At 47.4% G+C, this 24,496-nt stretch overlaps 1 protein-coding gene across 2 annotated transcripts in view; it reads left to right on the top strand.

Moving 5' to 3' along the window:
- Positions 1-24,496, top strand: part of FAM234B (family with sequence similarity 234 member B) — a 38,742-nt gene that overhangs the window by 7,004 nt on the left and 7,242 nt on the right. The window contains exons 2-9 of one of the 2 annotated variants that reach the window (XM_047787505.1): positions 5,512-5,910; positions 9,154-9,252; positions 14,094-14,282; positions 15,299-15,429; positions 19,675-19,822; positions 20,163-20,304; positions 21,523-21,666; positions 21,852-21,933. In XM_047787505.1, coding sequence (XP_047643461.1) covers positions 5,512-5,910; positions 9,154-9,252; positions 14,094-14,282; positions 15,299-15,429; positions 19,675-19,822; positions 20,163-20,304; positions 21,523-21,666; positions 21,852-21,933 — 1,334 coding nt within the window. The remainder of the gene's footprint in view (positions 1-5,511; positions 5,911-9,153; positions 9,253-14,093; positions 14,283-15,298; positions 15,430-19,674; positions 19,823-20,162; positions 20,305-21,522; positions 21,667-21,851; positions 21,934-24,496) is intronic. The other variant, XM_047787506.1, reaches the window with a different exon arrangement.

Raw genomic sequence — 24,496 nt, 5'->3', positions numbered from 1 at the left:
CGGTGCTGCTGGGCCTTATCTAACCTGCCGTGCTGTCAGCCTGCTTCTTTGTAAAGAGAAAAGCTGGTGCCTTTTCTCCTTCAGGCTTTTTTTTTTTTTTTTTGTCTTTTGTCTTTTGCCCTTTTAGGGCCTCACCAGCGGCGTATGGAGGTTCCCAGGTTAGGGGTCGAATCGAAGCTACAGCTGCCAGTCTAGGCCACAGCCACACCAACACCAGATCTGAGCTGCGTCGGCTACCTACACCACAGCTCACAGCAACGCTAGATCCTCAACCCACTGAGCGAGGCCAGGGATCGAACCCGCAACCTCATGGTTCCTAGTTGGATTTGTTTCCGCTGTGCCATGATGGGAACTCCCTTCAATTGTTTTTTTGAAACGTCAACGTACTTTTTATCTATTTTTATTTTCGGCTGCACCCGAGGCATGTGAAATTTCCCTCCACCGGTGATTGAACCTGAGCCATAGCAGTGACAATGCAGGACCCTTCTTTCAGTCTTACATTGCCTTTGCTTCTGTGATGTTGAGTGGGGCTTACAGGGGCCCAAACTTTGTCCTTCCAAGCACAAGATTCCTGGTTTGCTATGTATCTGTGCAACAGAAGAGGTGGCATGATTGATTGGTCAGGACGGTGGACTCAGTGATCAAATTGCCTGAGGTTGAATCCTGGCTCTTTGCGTTAGTTCTGTGATCTTAGGCAGCTTACCTCTCTGTGTTTTCATCTTCTTCTTGATAAAATGGAGATGATGATACCTTCCTCCCTCCTAGAGTTGTTGCGAGGATTAAATGAGTTAATACAGGGGAGTGCTCGGACCAGTGCCTGGCATAGGAGGCTCTCAGTGCATTTCCCTTTGTCATCCGTGTTATCATCAGATCAGTTCTGTGAACTCTGCTCTGTGCTGGAGACCAGAGATATCTGTGCCTGTTCTTACGGTGCTTCTTCAACGGGATACACGTTTCACTGCACTTGGCAGTGATTTTTCATAAATCATAGTTTGGGAATGTGGCTGTTTCCTTTTTTCTTCCCCCCCTATTTTTATTTCTTTTTCTCTCCCCCCACCCTGCCCTCGTTTTAGGAAGAGACTGACAGAAAGGCCTTTCTCTGCCAACATTAACTAGACGCACATAATCTTTTTTTAGAGGAACCAGTTCAACAGCAACTTTGCTTTTCAAAGAACGCTTGCAGCTTATTTTTATAGATTTATGAAAGCATTTACAAGTTTCCGTAGCATCCGCAGTCCAGTTCTCTTCCTGTCTCTGCTAGTATATCATAGAATAAAAATGCCTTTCCTTTCAAGGGTTTGGGTAACCAGTATTTTAGTAACGATTTCAGTTTGGCCAACGTGCTGTTTTAGGCTGTGTTTGTTGCAAGCTGGAAACTAACTTATAGATTGAATTCAGTAAGTGTCCATGTTAAGCTTTTCCCTCGATGCTAAAAATTATACAATTATGGGATGACGAAGTGTGTGTAGAACTTTCTTGGGAGTTTTAGTTGAATCAGTTGTTTGAGATGACTCCCAAGAAAGCTGGCATGGTGCTGGGAGTTGAACTGTAGTGTAGTTTCCGACTTTAAAGGACACAGGTCTGCCATCCCCTGCCCTGGACAGACGGCATCCCAGAGACTGTATTCAGATCTGGGAACCAGCCTTTGAAGAGTACGGACCCATCACGTGATGTCCAGGGGTGAGTGGCCGGGATGCCAAGGACACTTGGAACAACGCTTCTTCAATAGTGGGTTGGAAGAGGTAGAGATATTTAACCTGGGGATGAGAAGATTGGGTGAGGGCACTGGGACCATATAAGGTCAACAATAATAAGAGAACCTGAAACTTACTATTTTTTTTTCTGTCTTTTTGCCATTTCTAGGGCCACTCCTGCAGCATGTGGAGGTTCCCAGGCCAGGGGTCGAATCGGAGCTGTAGCCACCAGCCTACGCCAGAGTCACAGCAACGCGGGATCCGAGCCGCGTCTGCAACCTACACCACAGCTCCCAGCAACGCTGGATCCTTAACCCACTGAGCAAGGGCAGGGACCGAACCCGCAACCTCATGGTTTCTAGTCAGATTCGTTAACCACTGAGCCACGATGGGAACTCCGAAACTGAAACTTATTGAGTGTGACTCTCAGCCAGCACTGAGAACCATGCCTATGTTATCTTAATCCCCACGACAGTCATATGAAGTAGGAATAAGAATTATTCCATTTCATAGACAGGGACATTGAGGTTACTCAAGTTAGAAAATTTAATCGAGGTCACAATTAATGTGAGATAGAGCCAAGGTTTGACCTTAGGTTTCTTATTGGAAAGACCTGAGCTTGTAAATACCATATCTTATGTTTCTTATGATTGGTATCGTCAGGTATGAAGAACGTGTGAGGAGGTCCCAGAAATTAAAACTAGGGCAGGTAGTTGGCAAATGCGCAGAAGTAGGGTCTTGACTCATATGAGACACTGCTTCCTGGGTGGGAGGGTAGTGAATTCCCTACTTCTTACTCTGTCCAGGGAATGCTGAGGGTGCTTGGTGGGCAGTGGTGAGGAGGGGCCAGTTTGGAATAGGTGTGGAGAGGAATCACCTCAGAGTCTCCCCCAACACTGCGATTTGGGGCTACTGTGAATGTTTTCCTCTTTGTCAGATGTATTCTTTTTCTTTTTTTTTACTTTGAAATTTTTAAAATTGTGACAAAATACACATAATAAAAATTTAGCATTGTTCCCACTTTTGTGTATAGTCTCATTAAGTATATTCCCATCCCCACTGGAGTTCCTGCTATGGCACAGTGGGATCAGTGGTCTCTCAGCAGCACCAGGACTCAGATTCCATCCCCAGCCACAGTGCAGTGGGTTAAAGGATCTGGCCTTGTCGCAGCTGCAAAGTAGGTTGCAACTGTAGCTTGGATCTGATCCCTGGTCGGGGAACTCCATATGCTGCAGGGCTGCCCCCCCCCCCCCCCAAAAGAGAGTTCTTGTATTGTATAACCAAGCTGCTGAAACTCTATACCTGTTAGAAAACAACCCCCTCGTACCTCTCCCTCAGGTCCTGGAAACCACCGTTCTACTTTCTGTTTCTGTGAATGTGACTACATGTAAGTGGAATCAGACAGTGTTGGCAGTATTGGTCTTTTGATGACTGGCTTATTTCACTTAGCATAATGTCCTCAAGATTCATCTGTGTCCTTTATAGCATGTGTCAGAATTTCCTTACCTTTTTTTTTGGGGGGGGGGCTGCATCTGAGGCATACAAAAACTTCCAGGCCAGGAGTTGAACCCACCCCATAGCAGTGACTGGGTCCACAGCAATGACAATGCTGAATCCTTAGCTATTAGGCCACCTGGGAACTCCCAGAATTTTCTTACTTTTTAAGGCTGGATAATATCCTATTGTATGTATGTAGCACATTAAATAAATTCTGTCAGGTATATTCTTTTAATTTTAAAAAAAGTTAAAAATTATTAGAGTTAACATTATAACAATAACCTTTGGATCAATTTGCAAATTATTATAAAGTTATCTGGGATGGTTAGGGAATGATGGGCCCTGATTAATAAAACAATTTGGTTCATAGAGTAGATAGATAACTTAATAGGAATTAGCTTGAACCTATCTTGACTATATAACATATCCTGAAAGTACTATTTTGCATTAAATTCCTAATAACTGGTTTATTATCTTATAATCTGTACCTTGAAAAAATCAAATTCAGTATTTATTGGTCAAAATGAAGTGACGTCACCAAGATCGAAGTGACCAGAGACAGAGAAGAACCTCAGGGATTCTTTTTTTTTTGTTGTTGTTGTTGTTGCTATTTCTTGGGCCGCTCCCACGGCATATGGAGGTTCCCAGGCTAGGGGTCGAATCGGAGCTGTAGCCACCCGCCTACGCCAGAGCCACAGCAACACGGGATCCGAGCCTCATCTGCAACCTACACCGCAGCTCTCGGCAATGCTGGATCCTTAACCCACTGAGCAAGGCTAGGGATCAAACCCACAACCTCATGGTTCCTAGTCGGATTCGTTAACCACTGCGCCACGACGGGAACTCCCAGGAATTCTTTTTAATTAGCTGGGTTGGTGTTCCCTAGTGGCTCAGCCAGTTAAGGATCCAGCATGGTCACTGCTGCGGCGCGGGTTCAGTCCCTGGCCCGGGAAGTTCTTTGTTGTATGCCGAACACACAGCCGAAAAAACCCAAACAAATAAACACACAAACCAAAAAACCAATTAGCTGGGTTGTACTTTCTTTTTAATATTTCTTCTTAGCAGAAGATTTAACAATGGAGTTTACAATAGCAATAGCTTACCAGGTAATTTCCCAAACCAGAAACTTTTTGTTGGTTTGATGCCTAAAACAAAGCCTGAAACTCATCCACTTGCTGGCAGTGAGGACCAGGAGGAGCTTGGGAGGAGGTGGGCTTAAGCCTCCCCCTGAAGTGTCCACCTCCTGCCACCACAGCAAAGATACCATCTAAATAAAGTCAGGGGGCTTTGCTGTGTCAACCAGCCTTCAGACAAGTCCTCCCCCTCCACATTACAGGTGGACGCCACCCCTCCCAGAATGCAGGCTCAGAATAGCAATTTTCAAGGTCACTCCGTTTACTGACACATGTACTAAACGGGCATTAGACTCACAGGAAGGTTCTCAGAAGTAAGGTGTCAGTCGGACGTCTCCAGATGACCTTCAGTGTTCGACTTTCTCTGTAGTTTCCATAGGAACAACTGGGAAGTTGCAAAGATTGGGCTTTGAGGAGCGGTGTACAGAGAACTATTGTTCTAAAGGTTTAGGGAAGTCATAGGCAAGATTGGAACATGGCCCATCTAAGAAAACCAGAGGAAATATGCATATTAGGCATTTAGGAGGTTGATGGACAAGCCCTGGTCTGTTTCATTAGTGAGAGTCAAATGAATTAAGAGAGGCTCTTTTCCTTTCTTTTCTTTTTTTTTTTTTTTTTTTTTCTTTTTAGGGCCACATCTGCAGTATATGGAAGTTCTCAGGCTAGGGGTTGAATTGGAACTGCAGCTGCTGGCCTACACCATAGTCACAGTGACTCGGGATCCAAGCCGCGTCTGACCTACACCACAGCTCCCAGCAACAACGCCAAATCCTTAACCTAGTGAGCAAGGCCAGGGATCCAACCCCCATCCTCATGGATATTAGTCCGGTTCCTAACTGAGCCACACCAGGAACTCCAGGGTTTTATTTCTTTTGAACTGAACGGTGTTTGAAATTTGCCACTTTCTCTGTTTCGTTTCCAGTTTTCTTGAACTCCTGAAAGCAATCATTCTAGAACAGTGTGATTTTTTTTTTCTCCCCCATCCTCGCGCCCCCCCCCCCCATCCTCGCGCCCCCCCCCCCATCCTCGGGCATCTGTTTTATAGACCCTCCAAGGCCCAGGCTTGTCCTCCTAGACTTGTCCTGCTCTGTTCTCTGGCTTCTCCTTGGTGTCTACAGCTGCCCTGTGTTTGCTGAGGGTTCCACCTTCCCAGTGCTCCTGGACTGTCTGGCCTTCTGTCTTTTCAGGGAAGAAGAGCCCGGACCTGGGGGAGTATGACCCCCTCACGCAGGCCGACAGCGACGAGAGTGAAGATGACCTCGTGCTTAACCTGCAGCAGAAGAACGGGGGGGTCAAAAATGGCCAGAGTCCCCTGGGAGAAGCCCCGGAGCCCGACTCGGACGCCGAGCCCGCAGGGTCTGCCAAGCCGCATCTCTCAGAGGTCACCACGGAGGGCTACCCCTTGGAGCCTCTGGGGGGCCTGGAGCAGAAGGCGGCGTCTTCCATGGCATCCTATGTGCGCACGTCGGTCTTTCTGCTGATGCTGGTGGTCTCCACCGTCCTGGTGCTCGTGTGTGCCTTCCTGATCCCCTGTCCCCCTCGGGACCTGCACAGCACGTGGAGCCGCCGCTTGGGCCCCCAGGGAGGTGAGCTGCAGGGTTTCCAGCTCTAAGTCTGTACACCTTCACGGTTGCGGGTAGTTCCGGAAAGCTGCTGATGATCCCGAAGGCTTCCTTCAGGTCTTTACAAACGCATGTGTGTGTCATCTAGCACTTCTCCCCCTGTGTGGAGGTGGTGAGGAGGTTAAGATTTGAAATAAGACGGAAAGATGGATAAGTACGGCTCCAGAACTGGGGAGATGGCTGCTACGTGTGTCCACTGGCGAAGGTCTTAATTAGACCACCGAGGACCGAACACTGGTTTGGGGAGTTCCCTGGTTGTCGAGCGGTTAGGATTCTGTGCTTTGCCCCAAAACAAAAACAAAACACACAACAGCAATGGTTTGCTGGGCTCCTGCTGTGCAGCCAGTGTTGGATCAGGGGAGGACAAAGCTGTGGAAAGGGCGACTTACGGAGAAAAATAAGGCTCCAGTCCTGGCCAGGGCCATTGGGTGTTCATTAATCTTAGAAGACTGGCCTAAATTGAATGTTCAGATTTCTTTTTTTTTTTAATTTCTTTTTTTTTTTTTTAAATTGAAGTATAGTTGATTTACAATGTTGTATTAGTTTCTGGTGTACAGCAAAGTGATTCAGCCATACCTCTATATACATACTCGTTTCTATCCCGATTTATTATAGGATATTGAACATAGTTCCCTGTGCCATACAGTAGGACTTTGTTGTGTATCAAATCATTTCTTTCCAAGGAAAAGAGAGTCGTTTCCTTGTAGCAAATTTTCTTTCTTGCTCCTAACAGTTGAGATGGTGGTACCCAAGTTTTTGACTCATTTTGGAGCAAGTTTCTTTATTTTTATTTTTCTTTACTTAAAAAAAATTTTTTTTTTTAGGGCCATGCACATGGCATATGGAGGTTCCCAGGTTAGGGGTTGAATCTGAGCTGCACCTGCCAGCCTGCACCATAGCCACAATAACACAGGATCCGAGCCATGTCTGCAGCCTACACCACAGCTCAAGACAACGCTGGATCATTAACCCACTGAGCGGGTCCGGGGATCAGACCCTCATCCTCATGCATACCAGTTAGGTTTGTGAGCCACAATGGGAATACCCCTTTACTTTCTTATCGAATGAAAGAAAAAATTTTTAAACTTTACACAGTGCTTTATAGTTTTAAAAAGTTTTACAGATGTGATTTCATGTAATCCCGTGATAACCCCATAACCTCACCCCAATATTGCCTCTCCCTGCTTCCCTCCCATACTGGTAATCACTAGTTTGTTCGCTGAATCTAAGTCTGCATCTAAGTCTGCTTTTTTATGATTATTATTATTATATTCACTAGTTTGTTGTATTTTTTTTTGTATTTATTTATTTTTTGCTTTTTAGGGCCACACGTGTGGCCTATGGAGGTTCCAAGGCTAGGGGTCCAATCAGAGCTACAGCTGCCGGCCTACACCACAGCTCATGGTAACACTGGATCCTTAACCCCCTGAGCCAGGCCGGAGATCGAACTCACAACCTCATGGTTCCTAGTCAGATTCCTTTCTCCTGCACCGCAACAGGAACTTCTGTTGTATTTTTTTAGATTCCACATACAACCACTATCATAACAGTATTTGTCTTTCTCTGTCTGACCTATTTCACTTAGCATAATGCCCTCCAAGTCCATCCATGTTGCTGCAAATGTCAAAATTTCATTCTTTTTTATGGCTCCACTGTATGTAAGTACCACATCTTTATGCATTCATCTGTTGATGGGCACTTAAGTTGTAGAGCACATACTTTTCCCTTTTTTTTGGTCCCACCGTGTCATGCAGAAGTTCATATATATAAATATATAAATATAGTCACACGGTCTTCTGCAACTTGTTTTATTTTGCACATTTAAAAATTATATTTGAGGTTTATCCATATCACTGTGCTGTCACTGGAGTTTATTCCTTTTCCATGATAGGAATATCCCGAGATTTATTGATTCATTTTAACATTGATGAGCACTTAGGTGGCTCCCATTTTTTAAAACTTAAGTAATGCTGCCAAGAAGATTCTTGTACGGGTTTCCTGATGGGATATATAGGAATTTCTCTAGGGCATAAGCCCGGGAGTGAAATTGCTAGGTTACAGGGTATGTGCACAGTCCGTCCTAGGAGTTTATGTTATTTTCCATAGTGATTGTACCAGTTTACACATCCACTAGCCACATGTGAGTTCTCTCCAAATTTGGCAGGCATCCTCTGATTCCACTCTGTTTAGGGGTGTGGAGGGGGTGACAGTACCTGCCTGTCACTGCCAGGTGGAAATACAAGTCCAGGCTCCCTTTAGGCCTCTGCTGACCTCAGGGATGGGGCTGCCCTGTTAATGCTTAGTGGGGGTAGAGCTGTAGGCTTCCCTAGTGTGTGGAGGCTTTGGTGCTTCCAGGCAGAGATGGGAGTCCAGCCTCCCCACCCAGCCTTCTCTGACATGACCTTGGAGGGGCGAGGGTGAGGGATGCTTTGTTATAGCCAGGCAAGCATTTCCACTTGGCCTTGGCCGTAGGGCTGGGTGGGACCACAGTTTTGTCTGTAAGTGTTGGTTGGAGTAGAGCAACCAACACTTACAGTGTTGAAAACTTTTCTGGGAGTTCCTGTTATGGCTCAGTAGTAATGAACCCGACTAGTATCCATGGCCTCACTCAGTGGGTTAAGGATCCAGCGTTGCCGCAGGCTGTGGCATAGGTCACAGACACATTCAGATCTGGTGTCGCTGTGGCTGTGGTGCAGGCCAGCAGTTGCAGCTCTGATTCAGCCCCTAGCATGGGAACTTCCATATGCCATGGGCGCAGCCCTAAAAAACAAACAGACAAACAAGAAAGCAAGAAAACTTTGCTGTCTTGCTAGGCTGTGCCTTTGCTGTCCTTCGCTGGGGAGCCAGCTTTTTGGAGGCCTTCTCCGTGTCCCTCTCAGCATGTCTGGGTTGCCAGCTTCTACAGCACCATGTCTGGGATACAAGAGGCCAAAGAAAACCCAGGGGAGCCATCAGCATCTTCTTCCTTGGGTCCCCGGCTGGTCTGCCTTCTCTCCACCTTCCCGAGTCTGCTCATTTCTCATGTTTGCTTTATGTTCCATGCCCAGGGATTCTAGCTGTATTTAGTGAGAGGCATGGGCAGGACTGGGTCTGGATATCTTATCCAGGAGCCAGAAGTCTGCCTGGCTTTTATGGAACATTTCCAGCCTGGGGCAGAGAGCTGGTCCGTGTACCTTGCTGAGGACTCTGTGTTACTGTGTCTGTCAGGAGGGGACCTGAGTCCACTGGAACTGGCTGATGTGAATGGAGATGGCCTGCGTGACGTGCTGCTCTCCTTCGTGACACTGAGGAACGGGAGCACAGCCGGTAAGAGGGGGTCTTTTGGAGGCTGGTGTCTACCTTCCCACTGCTGGCAGAAAGCTTTTGCTCACTTCTTTTCTTTCTTTCTTTCTTTGTTTTTTTTTAGGGCCACACCAGTGGCACATGGAGGTTCCCAGGCTAGAGGTCACATCGGAGCTACAGCTGCCGGCCACAGCCACAGCCACAGCCATGCCCATTCTGAGCCATGTCTTCGACCTACACAACTCATGGCCATGCTGGATCCTTAACCCACTGAGTGAGGCCAGGGTTCAAACCCGCATCCTCATAGATTCTAGTTGGGTTCATTACTGCTGAGCCACAATAGGAACTCCTGCTCATGTTCTAACATATCTTTACACATGTACAGCCTGGCCAGGTGTTTGCCTTTAAACTCGTCTCTTTATCCCCCTATCTTTGCTCTCCAGCCTCCTCTGCTCCCTGCAGGATGGGAGGCTGACCTGTGTGCATTATATCAGCAGGTTCCCCGGCCTGGTTTTGGCCATTGGGGAGCATAGGCCAGAAGCTGGAGGAGAGGCAGAGAGTGATCTGGGGGTACTTACTCCCCTGGCTCTCCCCTTGCTGGGACACCTCAAGCTGGCTACATCCTTGATCAGAGGTCACAGCCTCTCTCAAGGGGGTCCTCTTATAGGAATTTCTTTTTTTGGATTCCACAAATCACCTCCTCTCTGTCTCTTTAGACCTGGGAGTGGTAACAGTTCTCAGGGGCCGTTCTATCTCTTGTGGTTTCTCTACATATAGACCATATCTTTGGAAACAATCTCTCTCTCTCTTTTTTTTTTTTTTTTAATTTTGTCACTACATCTGTGGCATATGGAAGTTCCTGGGCCAGGGATTGAATCCAGGCTGCAGCTGCAGCAACGTTGGATACTTTAACCCACTGAGCCAGGACAGGATCGAACCCACACCTCTGCAGCAACCTGAGCCGCTGCAGTTGGGTTCTTAACCCACTGTGCCATGGCGGGAACTCCTGGAAACAATCTCTTTATTTAAACCTCCACAACTTATCCCAATTGATTGAGCTGTTTCTGGGATCCTGGCTGATACAAGTTAACTGTAAAAAAAAAAGGTTGCATTTTCAGTCTGGGTACATGGGGGCTTTGGGTTTGTCCTGCAGCTTCCATCACAGTGATTTTGAACTGCAGTCTGGAAACTGGTACAGGAACTCTGGTTTGAGGCTGAGGATGCCCTACTAACTACTTTTTAATCATTCAGGCCTTGGAATAAACGTTTATGTATGTTATAGAGAATTCTAGGCTGCATGCCTCTCTGATGTTATTAAAAATATTTTTCTTGGAGTTCCTGCCGTAGCTCAGTGGATTAAGAATCCGACTAGTGTCCATGAGGATGCGGGTTTGATCCCTGGCCTCCTTGCTCAGTGGGTTAAGGATCTGATGTTGCCATGAGCTGTGAGCTGTGGTGTAGGTTGGCAGCTACAGCTCCGAATCCACCCCTAGACTGGGAACTTCCATATGCCGCAAGGGTGGCCCCCCCCCCCCCAAAAAAAAAAACGGAAGAAAAAAATACCTTTCTGGGGCTTGTGCAATATGTTGAATCAGTTTGGGCATTGATTTGATTATGGAAAGAACGTCTGGCCTAGAAATTGACTTTCATATGATTGAACCTTAATTGCCTTTTTTTTTCTACCTATGACTCATTAGCCTTCAAAGTGAAAATATCCCCCATCCACTTTTAGATTTAGAGATTTTATTTTTAGCCATTTAATGTTTTACACAATTTGCTACATATCAGGACGCATAAGGGCAATGCCATGATTTTGGACATAATAGGGGCCAGATTGATTTGGTTGTAGATTATAAAAATAAAGAGAGCTTGGAGTTCCTGTCGTGGCGCAGTGGTTAACGAATCTGACTAGGAACCATGAGGTTGGGGGTTCAATCCCTGGCCTTGCTCAGTGGGTTAAGGATCTGGCGTTGCCGAGAGCTGTGGTGTAGGTTGCAGACATGGCTCGGATCCCTCATTGCTGGGGCTCTGGCGTAGACTGGTGGCTACAGCTCCGATTCGACCCCTAGCCTGGGAACCTCCATATGCCGCAGGAAGCAGCCCTAGGAAAGGCAAAAAGAAAAATAAATAAATAAATAAATAAATAAATAAATAAAAATAAAGAGAGCTAACAGATGGTACTTTGTATGGGCTGTGCCCTGTTGTCAGGACAAAACATATTGTGAATGAATTTATCTCTCAATGTAACCCTATAAAGTGGACTAATATTATTACCCCCGTTCGCAGATGGGGAATGGGAGGCATAGTGAGGTTAGAGAGCTTGCCCAAGGTCCCACAGCTGGTAAATGCTAGAGCTGGGCTCCAGATGGTACAGCTGGGAGCCTCTGCTTTTCATGTCCTCGACTCTTATGTCAGACCACTCTGCCCATGATCCCAGCCAGAGGGTTCAAAGATCTGTGCCACTGACCATGAGGAGGATGCATTTCTTATTTGTTCGTTGGCTCATTCATCCAGCAACTGTGGATCGAGCGCCTTCCACACAGCTGGCCTGTCTCTACTGAGCTAAGCAAGAGAAGTGTGGTCTCCGCCTCCAGGGGTCATGGTCTGGTGGGGAGGGGATGACCCGTCACCACCTGGGAAAAGATGAGTCATGCAGTTGATGTGGAGTTAGTGAGGTCATGAAGCAGGAAGGACAGCAGCGTGTTAATCAGAGCATCCCTGGCAGGTGTCGGAGGCAACGTGTATCACCTTGATTTGTCACATAAATCACGGTTTCTGGCAGTGAGGTCTGAAAGAGCGAGCCAGTTTGTTACTTGTTTTTAGATTGTGTTTTCTTTTTTATTTAATTTTTTTGGCTGCTCCATGGCATATGGCGTTCTCAGGCCAGGGATCAGATCTGAGCCATTGTTGTGACCTGCAACACAGCTGGGGCAACATCGGATCCTTTAACCCGCTGTGCTATGCTGGGGATTGAACCTGTGTCCTGGCACTGCAGAGACACAGCGGGAACTCCTAGGTTGTGTCTTTTTTTTGCTCTTGCTTTTTTTTTAGGGCCACACCGTGGTATATGGAGGTTCCCAGGCTAGGGGTCAAATTGGAGCTATACCTGCCAGCCGCAGCCATAGCCACAGCCACAGCAATGTAGGATCCGAGCTGAGTTTGCGACCTACACCACAGCTCATGGAAACCCCAGATCCTTAACTCACTGAGGGAGGTCAGGGCTCGAACCTGCAACCTTATGGTTCCTAGTCGGATTCATTTCCTCTCCGCCACAACAGGAGCTCCTCCTGGGTTGTGTCTTTAATTAGCAGTTCTGAGGAGTAGGTAAAATAAAGCTCTAAAACCTACATTTCCTTATCCTTATTAATGAATCCTGAAAGAGGAGAGTAGAAGTGTTTGAGATGGGCTGCATCCCTGCCCTAAAATCAAGTGTGAAACTGGCAAGAGAGGAAGTGATTATTCTGATAGGTTAATTAGCGAAGGGTTGTTGGTTAAAGAAGTGAGCTGGGAGTTCCTGTTGTGGCACAGCGGAAGCAAATCTGTCTAGGAACCATGAGGTCGCAGGTTCGATCTCTGGCCTTGCTCAGTGGGTTAAGGATCCGGCATTGCTGTGAGCTATGGTGTAGGTTGCAGACACATCTTGGATTTCATGCTGCTGTGGCTGTGGTGTAGGCTGGCAGCTGTAGCTCCGATTTGACCTCTAGCCCAGGAACCTCCATGTGCTGCGAGTACGTCTCTGAAAAGCCAAAAAAAAAAAAAAATAAAGAAAGAAAGAAAGAAAAGAAGTGAGCTGCTGTAATCCTTTCTCAGCTATCCTTGGACCTAGGTGTTCCGTTTGCCCAGGTATTCTTTCCTGACAGGTCAGATCACCTGTTTCATAGAATGCTAGACCAGGAAGACCTCCTGATTAGTACAAAGTGCAATCTTCAGGTTTATTTTATTTTGTTTTATTTTTGGCTGCACCTGCGACATGCAGAAATTCCAGGGCCAGGGATGGAACCTGCACCACAGTAATGATAACACCAGATCCTTAACCTGCTGAGCTACCAGGGAACTCCTCCAGGTTTATTTTTAACTTTTTATTTATTTTTAAGTTTTTTTAAAATTAAATTTTATTAGAGTATGGTTGACTTTCAATGTTGAGTTAGTTTCAGGTGTACAACAAAATGAATCAGTTTATATGTACACATATATCCATTCTTTTTCAGATTCTTTTCCCATATAGGTTATTACAGAATATTGAGTAGAGTTCCCTGTGCTCTACAGTAGGGCCTCGTTATTATCTATTTCTTCAGGTTTGTTTTTTTAAAGAGTTTTTTTTCTGTTCTCAGGGAGCATTTGCTAGTGATGATTAGAATTCGGGTACTTTACTCCCGGGTCTACACATATTCGAGATCAGTCTCAATGTTCTGACCATACCTTTCTGTCCTGGTTTTTTTTGGTTCTCAACTACTACTTTTTCATATTCTTGATTTTGCTTCTTTTATTCAGAAAGCAGTTGGCCGAAGTCTGTGTGAGGCACTTTGTAAAGCACCAAGGGTATAGAAATGAATGTGACAAGCTTGAGCCTTAAGGATTTCCCTGCTTAGCGAGGACTGAGGTGAAAGGCACGTAATGAAGTGTGTTGAGAGAGTGGAGGTGCGCAGAGATGCCCTGGATGAGGTCTTGGCATCTCATCTTGCGTGAGGGATGTACTGAGTGGATAGGGCAGGTCCTCCCCCTGCAGACCTGATGCCAGAAGGGAGCTGAGTGTGCAGGTCTGAGTTGCTGCCTGGCCTCTGTTTCCTTGTAGTTTTCTGGTCCCCTGCTCACCTCTCCCTCTCATCTCTGCCTCCTTCCCTTTCTGGTCGCTTGTGTGCTCTCAGGTGTCTCCAGGCCACCCGCTCTCCTTGTGTGCCTTTCGGGGATGAATGGCAGCACACTGTGGTCAAGTCCCCTCCCCGAGGAGGCCCGAGATGTTACCTGTTTGGATCTGATGCCGGGGAGCGGGGCTGGAACCGTCTGCCTTGTGACAGGGACGCACAAGATGCTCAGTGCATTCAACGGGACGTCAGGTAAAGATCATTTGCTATGAGAGCTCCCCTGCTTCCAGGAGCCCTAATCTGGTGGGGAAGGGACTGGGCCACTCTCACTTGCTAGAGAATCTGGTTTACTGTGCTGGAAGGTGGCTATAGAAATAAGAGAAAGCGTTTGAATAGATTAAGTAACAGATCCACAGTTCAACCTGTTTGGTGATAGGATGGTGATAAACGGAGTTATCTGAACAAACTACCCTGAGGCCTTTGGTTTCTAAATAGCCTCCCTACTCTGTTCTTTGTATGAAAGACAAGTTTGTCTTTTCTTATTTGACATACGTAGGTCCACATGTACACTGGGGCATTAGCCACTTAAAAATATGCCAGTGAAGACACTTGTCCAGGCATATCGACTTGGCCTGTTATCTTCTTATCACATTTAGACATGCGTGACCAAAGGAATGGAAAAGAATCAAGTATAATGAAGGCTCCTTACAAGAGGCTTATACTTCCAATGTGCTTGTTAACCTCAGACTCCAGTGGAGCTCAATAAATAGCGTCCTTCCGAATTGTAGAGGTTGGGGTTTGGTCGTGGGGTTCTTCTGAGTGAAAACAATTTGCGTGTGAGTTGACTCTAGACCGGAAGTCATCTGAAAGCCTTTTATGATGTCTCCGTGCCTGGGAACACGCGGTAGAAGGAGGGAGGAGGTTCTTCTGTGTGGCTGCCCCAGAGGGTTCCCGTAACCATCTCTGACAGATCGATTCCTCCATCTCAGACAAATGGGCTCTTGTTTCTTGGAGAGACGTTAGCCCATCCCTTTTCTCTAAAAAATCCAGGTGCGAAGGTATTACGTTGGCTTGTTAGCCAGATACATTTCAGCTCACGCTCCCTGCGCCTTCCTCCCCAGTAAGATAAAAAGGAAAGGGAAAAGTGTGTGGGAGTTGCTCTCTGTCGTTCAGCCTGTTGAGTCCCTTTTCTGGTCTGGGCGCGTTGCATCTGCTTTTTCCAGAGGCCGAAAGCCCTGATGGTGATCAACCTCTTTATCCTTCCCTAGGGAAAGCCATTTGGACCTTAAACCCAAACTACTTATCCAACGGGACCCTGGCTGCGCCAGGTGTGATGCTGCCGGACCTGGATGAAGATGGCGTTAGAGATCTCGTGGTTCTGGCCATTGGGGAGGTGCAAGTATGCTCTATGTTAAGTGGTCCTTGTCTCTTGCAGCAACAGCTTCAGCTTGAGTCAGTTCCTAGAATCATTAGTAGAAGTATTGCTTGAGAAATTCCCTCCATGGCTCAGCAGAAATGAATCTGACTAGTATCCATAAGGACGCAGGTTCGATCCCTGGCCTTGCTCAGTGGGTTAAGGATCCGGTGTTGTGAGCTGTGGTGTAGGTCTCAGATGTAGCTCAGATCTTGCGTTTCTGTCATTGTGGCCTAGGCCAGCGGCTGCAGCTCTGATTTGACTCCTAGCCTGGGAAACTCCATATGCTGTGGGTGCAGCCCTAAAAAGACAAAAAAAAAAAAGGAAAGAAAAAAAAATTTCTTGAAAACTTCTTAACGCAAGGGATTAGGTTTAAATAAATTCTCTTTGGAGTCCCCATCATGGTCCAGAGGAAATAAATCCAACTAGGAACCATGAGGTTGTGGGTTCGATCCCTGGCCTCTCTCAGTGGGTTAAGGATCCGGTGTTGCCATGAGCTGTGGTGTAGGTTGAAGACATGGCTTAGATCTGGCATTGCTGTGGCTGTGGCTGTGGCTGGCAGCAACAGCTCCAATTCGACCCCTAGCCTGGGAAACTCCACATGCCTCGGGCATGGCCCTAAAAATACAAAAAAAAAAAAAAGATAAAGTATCTTTGTGAGATTGAGTTAATCAGTTATTATTATGAACCCATTTTCCTGGTTCTATTGACTGGCATGGTGGAGCTTGGGAGCCAAAGACATCTGTGTTTGAATTCCCGCCCTACTACCTTGCAGCCTTGGGCAAGCCACAAGCCTGTCCCAGCCCTGGTTACTTTGTCCATAGAGTGGGGATGTCATTCTACTTGCAGGATTGTCAAAAAATCAGAGCTACATGGAGTTCCCATTGTGGCTTAACGGGTTAAGAACCCAGCTAGAATCCATGAGGTTGTGGGTTCGATCCCTTGCCTTGCTCAGTGGGTTAAGGATCCGGCATTGCTGGGAGCTATGGTTTAGGTCATAGATGGGGCTTGGATCTGGCATTGCTGTGGCTGTGGCCCTTCACGAAAAAAAAAATATTGGCCTTGACATCCCATATGGCTTCTTTCTACCCGGTGGGGTGGATGGGATAATGATTTAGGACCCTCCCCAGCCAGGAGGCTCTGTTGGAGGAGTGACTTCTCACCTGCTCCTACTCTGCCTTTTTTTTTTTTTTTTTTTTTTGGTTGGAGGGGAGGGGATATGGACTAGTCTCCATTCTGCCTGGAAAGTGCTAGACAGGACTAGAAGAATCTTGGAGAAGTGATGGGTTTAGAGCAGTAGCTTCATCTTCATACTGGTCTTTCGGACCTCTACCCCAGCAGCAAAGAACCCATGGAACATGTCTGCTTTGAGCTGCAAGTGTGGAAGGATCTCTCTCCACGAGGAATGAGACATGTTAGGTCTATTGTGTAGGGTGGCAGCATCCTTAGATCGGGATTTGGAGTGAGGTGGGTTTGGGACAGCTGGACTTGGTTACAGGTAGAGAAGGAATCTGGGCTAGAGCATCAATGGGGAGGGACCTTAAAAACCCTGTGGTTAAGCCTCACACACTGGGCTGCAGTCACTGATACGCTGTCCTGGATACATTGGTACCCATTCCCTCGGAGTACTCGGGCGAGTGAGAGTATCACTAATTTGTGAGCCAGTCCATTTTGTTCTTGGTCCACTCTAGAACATTCTGTCTTATTCGTAAATCTGCTTTCTCGTAGCTTCCATTCATTGTGCCAGCTTTAGCCCCATAGAACTACTCTGAATGAATCTAATCCTCTTTCCACATGAAAGCCCTTCAGCTGTAAGCCTGGTCCCTCTAAGCCTGCTACTCTCAAGGCTCAGTAGCCCCGATTTCTCCTACTGATCTCACGCACCATGATCCAGGCCCTTCTTTCTCTTGATTTCTTTCTCTTTCCACTCCCCTTTAGCCACATCTCTTTTCTAATGTGGTACCCATATGTGAAAACAGTATTCAATTTGTAATATAGCCAGTTGGATCCACAGAAGAAAATCGTTACTTCTTTTGATAAATATTCTGCATTTCTGTAAATGCAGCCAACGATTGTGATAGCCTCTATAAGAAACTGCTTTTGTTTATAATCAAAAACTTTTTTTATCCCCTACTTCTTTCTTTTTTCCTTCCAGTTTTATTGACATATAATTGACATACAGCACTGTATAAGATTAAGGTGTACAATCATAAGGAAATGATTATTACAGTAAATTTAATGGACATCCGTTACTGATACAAAATTAAAGAGAAAAAAAAATTTTCTTCATGATGAGAACTCAGGATTTACACTCAACTTTTATATATAACGTACGGCATTATTCATTAGGTTTATCATGTGGTGCATTACATCCCTAGTAATTATCTTATAACTGGAAGTTTTTACTTTTCGACTGCCTTCGTCTAATCTCCCCTCCCTCCATCCTCCCCTCTAGTAACCACAAATCCGATCTCTTTTTTCTATGAATTTATTTATTTTTGAAATATAATTGACCTATAGCACAATGGAAGTTCCTGATACACAACATACTGACTGGATATTTCTTTTCTTTTCTTTTCTTTTTTTGTCTTTTTAGGACTGCACCCGAAGCATATGGAGGTTCCCAGGCTAGGGGTCGAATTTGAGCTGCAGCTGCTGGCCTACATCACAGCCATAGCAACGCCAGATCCGAGCCTCGTCTGCGACTTACACCACAGCTCACGGCAACACCAGATCCTTATAACCCACTGAGCGAGGCCAGGGATCGAACCCGCAACCTCATGGTCCTTAGTCGGATTCGTTTCCACTTCACCATGAGGGGAACTCCTGATTGGCTGTTTCTATACATTTTAAAATGATCACCACAATAAGCCTGTTACCATAAAATACCCACGTCTTTTAACTAATGGCTCGTTTTCTTCTTCCAAATCTTGACCCATCTTCCAGTTGAGACTTTTTTGAATTTTGAGTTTGTCATACAGCATATTAGCTGTCTCTCCCAGCTTTGCGATAAGCTTGAATTCCGTTCATTCACTTCTTTGAAAAGAATGGTTAATAAGGGTGGGACAATAGCCGAATGCTGTGACATTCCTCTGAACCCTCCCTCTGGGCTGGCATTGGCCCTTTCTCAGGGTACACTGAAAATCACATCTCTTTATCTTGTCCCTAAGAATTCATGATGATAAACCCCACCAAAAGCTTTACTGAAATCAAGATATGGATATGACCGGGGTTCCCGTCATGGCTCAGTGGTTAACGAATCTGACTAGGAACAATGAGGTTGCGGGTTCGATCCCTGGCCTCGCTCAGTGGGTTAAAGATGTACCATTGCTGTGAGCTGTGGTGTAGGCCGGCGGCTAAGCTCTGATTGGACCCCTAGCCTGGGACCCTCCATATGCTGTGGGAGCGGCCCAAGAAATGGCAAAAAAAAAAAAGACAAAAAAAAGATATGGATATGACCCTTCTATTTCCCAGTGAGTGGCTCCCTTCCCAAAAGAAAACCCTCTAGCACAAGGGTTGGTAAACTGTGCCCTGTAGGCCAAATTTGGCCCGCTGCTTGTTTTGGTAAGTAAAGTTTTATTGGGACACAGTCATACCTATTCGTTCATCTGTCATCTATGGCGGCTTTCACGCTAGAGCGGCAGAGCAGAGTAGTTGCTGTGGAAATCACCTGCTAGCAAGATATACAATATTTACCATCTTGGCCCTTCAGAGAAGGGCTGATCTCTGCTTGAGAGTGAGATTGCTCGTGGCCAGTTATAATGGGAGCTTACTGCCTACCCTGATTCTCCCTGGGACCAAATATTATTGGGGGTTTCTGGGTATGAGAGCAGAGGCCAGGACAGCTGGGCTTCGAGATTGCCTGAGCTGCTGTCCGGTTGCCCTTTGTACACTTCTAGCAAGGGAATGTGACCTTCGCACCCCCCCCCCCTTTCCTTTTTTGGCCACACCCACAGCATGTAGAAGTTCCCTGCCCGGATTGAACCTGCAGCAGTGACCTGAGCCACTGTGGTGACAATACCAGATCCTTAACCCACTGAGCCACCAGGGAACTCATGTCCTGCTTTCTAACTTCCAGGGAAATAGTGAAGCGGGCCTGGCTGTGGGCTTTCCAGCTTTGGGGGGTGTTCCTAAGCCCTTAGATAAGGAGGAAGCGATGATTGGAGAAACGATTTGGTTAGGAAAGGACAGGGTTTTTGTGGACTCAACCCCTGCCTTTCACTTTGTCAGCCAGATCTGTGCTTTCTGCTGGTGTCTGGCCGGACCGGGAGTCCCGTGGGCCGGCCTGTGAAGTACAGCATCGTTGGAGTGGGGAACCTGATCGGCCCTCAGGTGTACATCACCGCGAGCGGGGCTATCTACATCCTGTTTGGCTTTGGTAAGAAGCAAGGCTCATTTTTGCTACTCTCCCCAGTGGTGCACGGCGAGGCCTCCCTAGAGAGCCTCTGGAGCCACTGACACCAGCCCTCTGTCACCTCTCTCAGGGGCCCTCTGCTGCAGAGTATTACCTCTTCAGTCCCTGGCGACCTTTTCCAAAGAGAAGACTCTGTCCAGCATCCTCTTAATTGCTTCCCACTTGCCCCCTGCCAGGTTGGGCCAGACAGGGCGGACTGGGTCGGACCCATCCCTCCACTAGGCTCTGGGTCTCGCTCCCATCCTCACCCTGGGGGAGCTCTGTCAAGTTCACTTTTCCTGTGTTGGTTCTTCTGTGCTGCTAGGGAATATCCAGGCTGTCGCCCTGCGGGACATATTTGTTCAGGCCCAGAATCGAGACAGCTCACCACCTTCCCTGCAGATAGAAGAGCCCGAGTGGGAGAAGCGAAGATCCATCAACCTGTCTGAGCTCATTGATATTTACAGGTGGGCAGGGTCTGGCCCTGTCACTGTGGGACCTGAGATCACATGTGCCCGGAGTGTCAGTGTTTACTGGGGCCAGGGAACATGTGGGCAGAGGTTTTGGGGGGTGGAGGGGAGAAGGTGCTGGCTTTTGGATGCCACCTTCTGATCTGGTTACGGGGAGTCGGAAATGCTCTTCTCTCACTAATGTAATGTGTCGCTGTCTGTGTGGGTGACCGTCACCTGTGATTATTGTGCTCATAGGTGGCAAAGAAGGATGTTTATTTGGCATGGGAATCAGGCAGGGCAGGGTGAGACTGGGGGCCTCCGTAGGGAGATAGATTTATTTAACATAACTGCTTGGAAAGCTGGGCTGAAGGACCCGCCCTACTCCTTTCCTGTATTTTTCTCCTAGTTGAAGAGTCATTTTGGCAGGAACAAGGACAGCATCCGTGAAGTCCTTTTTTTCCCCTTGTTTGTTTTTTAACTAAAAGCATGTTGATTGTCATATGCAGTGGATTTTACCCATTTCACCCTGGGCCTGGGTAATATAATCGTCTCCATTCTTTTCTCTCTCTCTCTCTTTTTTTTTTTGTCTGTTATCTTTTTAGGGCTGCACCCGCGGCATATGAGGTTCCCAGGTTAGAGGTCTAATCGGAGCTGTAGCTGCCGGCCTGCTCCGCAGCTCACAACAACGCCGGATCCTTAACCCACTGAGTAAGATCAGGGATTGAACCTTCGTCCTCATGGATGCTAGTCAGATTCATTAACCCCTGAGCCACGACGGGAACTCCTCTCCATTCTTTTCTAGGGTTTTCTCAGGCAGTGTCATAGTGTCAGTATATTTGACAGAATTTAAATAGATGGTCCCAGAGAAAGAAAGAATTCAATGAAGCATGTGCCATGAGTTGCTGTCCCAGCTTAGTGATGCTTTCGGGCCTCCTGTCCTTCCCTGCCGTTGCCCTAAGCCCTGTTAGCTTTCCCAGAGCACCCAGTGGGAGAAGCACTTCTCCTGTGAGTTCCTTTTGAACTTGTGCAAATTTTCTAGGGCTCCTTGGTTTCCAAAGAAACCAAGGAAATGAAATTCAACTGGAGCGGCAGCGTGCCCTGCCTGACAGGATACTGGTGGGAGATGAATGCAGGGGTCTGTGCAGACGCATTCGCCGAGGGGAAGAGCCCAAATCCACGGGGCCAGAATCCCATCCGAGCCTGAGACTAACCATCAGGTCTTGTTGAACTCAGCGATGGGGTCGAGCTCCTGCAGATGGTGAAGGCAGCGGATTCCAACTGCAGCAACCTCCTGATCACGACCAGACAAGGCCTCGTCCTGCTGCGGGGACAGAACCTCACCCCGTCCTGGACCTTGAGCCTTCAGGGCCTGCGCAGGTCAGCAGTGTGCTCCTCACGCTTGCTGTTTTGTCCCGCTTGCCCGTGTCTCAAAGTTGCCCAGAACCCTTGCTTGATGTCTGGGGCCAAGGCAGGGGAAGGGGGCGGGAAGGAGTTCCCATGTGCTGCTTTTTCTCTTTCCTACTGGTCACAGTTATGGTCATGTGCATTCTTCTCACTTGCAGTCAGCCTACACCTGGGTATTTCACGGATGATGAGACATTAGACTTCCTTCTGCAGATACCAAGTGGAACTGGGATGAAAAAGGTAAACCTGGGGGACTCAGAATCAGTCAAGACATCTGTCAGGTGCTAACCTTGTGCCTGGTGCTATACTCAGCATCATGAGAAATAAAAAACCTAAAATACGGCCCCTTCCTTCAAAGAACTCCAAGTCTAGGAGTTCCCGTTGTGGCTCAGTGGTTAACGAATCCGACTAGGAATAATGGGGTTGTGGGTTCGATCCCTGGCCTTGCCCAGTGGGTTAAAGATCTGGCATTGCCGTGAACTGTGGTGTAGGTTGCAGTAGGTTGGCGGCTACAGCTGTGATTCGACCCCTAGCTTGGGAACCTCCATATGCCATGGGAGCGGCCCTAGAAAAGGCAAAAAGACAAAAAAAAAAAAAAGAAAAAAGAACTCCAAGTCTAGTCAAGTGGATAAAATGAAAAGTCGAAGCTGAAATCTATAGCACTGAAAGCTTTTCTAGCTCCCCTCCTTCTTGTGCAGGGGCTCCTTCTGGATTCTCAACTTAGAAGTGCCTTCTGAAGGCTGTTAGCAGACAGAGAAAGGCAGGTGTAAATAAATGTAATGCTTGAGTGCACATACTCCTGAGATTTCAGGGCAGATGGGCTGTGTGGGGTTGCAGGGTTGCTAGGGAGGCAGTGGGGTTGCTAGGGAGGATTGTAGAAGCAGGGGAAGATGCACTGGGCCTTGTGAATTGGGTTGCATTTCTGGAGGCGAGACGGGTGGGGAGGCAGGTCGGGTCAGGCGCACCAGAGACCCAGGGACAGATAGTGGGGCGAGTTCCAAGCACACCAATAGGTCTTTCTGACTTTATGTCAGTTGCATACAGTGAGGATTTAATGATGGGAGGGACCATTTTTATTCCTGTAACATGACAGGCAGAATTCACGCTTTTACAATTTCTTTTTTTATAATTGACTGAGCCAGATTTCCCATTGTGGCCCAGCAGGTTAAGAACCTGACTAGGATCCCTGAGGATATGGGTCAGTTCTTGGCCTCCTTCAGTGGGTTAAGGATGTGGCGTTGCCTCAGACTGCAGTGTAGGTTGCAGATGTGGCTTGGATCTCACGTTGCTGTGGCTGTGGCGTAGGCCAGCAGCTGCAGCTCTCATTCGGCCCCTAGCCCAGGAACCTCCATATGCTACAGATGTGGCCCTAAAAAGAAAAAAGAAAAATTGAGCATATTGGTTTTTCACCGTAAAACGTGTGTTTATATATGATCACACACTATTCCTGAGAGTGACTTCAGCAATCACGGCCTCTCGTGTATGCCCAGCTCTGTGCCAGATGCACAGGTAATGTTTGTGGAGACACAGCATTAATGAGGACAAGCCACTGCCTTGTGTTAATTCAGTCATTGGGGTGCCTCCGCATGGTACCTCGTGGCAAGGGCTGGAATGGAGGCTTGAACAGTGCCACGGGGACATGGGGAGCAGATAGAGTGAAGGGTGTCAAGAGGTGCCTGACGTTGGTTGGGGGTTAGATGTGCAGAATCGCAAGGGCAGAGGAGGGGTTTGCCGGGTGGAGATAAGCAGGTGGGTGGAGGGGCGCTCCCGCCAGAGAGGTCAGGAGGCGCTCAGCTGATGGAGGGCTTGCAAGCAAGGCTGCAGAATGTGGATAAGGTGCTGAGGCAGTAGGGTTATCTGGGTACGAGCGGGGAACAGATCTGATGACACAAGAGCCACTTCAGGGAGAGTCCACCAGCAGTGCCAATTGGGAAAGATGCAGTGTCTGATTGTATTTCAGGTAGAGAGTGAAATATTCCTTAGCATTCCCAGCAAGATTAAGGAAGAAGAGTGTAGGAGTTCCCGTCGTGGTGCAGTGGTTAACGAATCTGACTAGGAACCATGAGGTTTCGGGTTCAATCCCTGGCCTTGCTCAGTGGTTAAGGATCCGGCGTTGCCGTGAGGTGTGGTGTAGGTTGCAGACGCGGCTCGGATCCCGTGTTGCTGTGGCTCTGGCTGAGACCGGCGGCAGCAGCTCCAATTCGACCCCTAGCCTGGGAACCTTCATATGCCACGGGTGCTGCCTTAAAAAGGCAAAATAAAATAAAATAAAATAAAAAAGGAAGAAGAGTATATATGGGTTGGTTAAGAGCTGAGATACTGAGGTTGAGACTTGGGTTTTAACTCCTGACTCTGCCACTGACTGATAACCTTGGGCAGAGTCTGTAATCTCACCCAGGTATGCTTTCTGCATCTGTGAAATGGGAGGAATAAGACCTCCTCCCTTCATGGGATTGTTGTGACAGTTAAATGAGATAATCTGTGGGACTGGGTACAGTGTTTTAGTGCAGTGTCTCTAGACGTCTTCTCTCCCCAAGACTGCCAGAGGGAATCTTGGACTGCTAGCCTTTTTCCTCCCCTGCCTGCTCTTGGCGACACAGCGTTGGATCCTGGGCAGAGAAGGGCAGGCCCAGGACAGGACACTGGGAGCAGAGAAGGGACCTGGAAGGAGGGGGCGGTTCTCCTGCTCATTGCAGAGCAGAGACACAAGGAGAGAGGCCATAAAAGTGCTGGGGCTGGAGGTGGCTGCGGAGTATTTTGGGGATTATGGCAAACGAGAGGCTATTCGTTATCGAACTATGAA

Source organism: Phacochoerus africanus, chromosome 7, assembly GCF_016906955.1.
Source record: "Phacochoerus africanus isolate WHEZ1 chromosome 7, ROS_Pafr_v1, whole genome shotgun sequence".
Classification (NCBI taxonomy): domain Eukaryota; kingdom Metazoa; phylum Chordata; class Mammalia; order Artiodactyla; family Suidae; genus Phacochoerus; species Phacochoerus africanus.
Note: the sequence above shows the minus strand (reverse complement) of the source record. Positions and strands in the feature narration are given on the sequence as shown.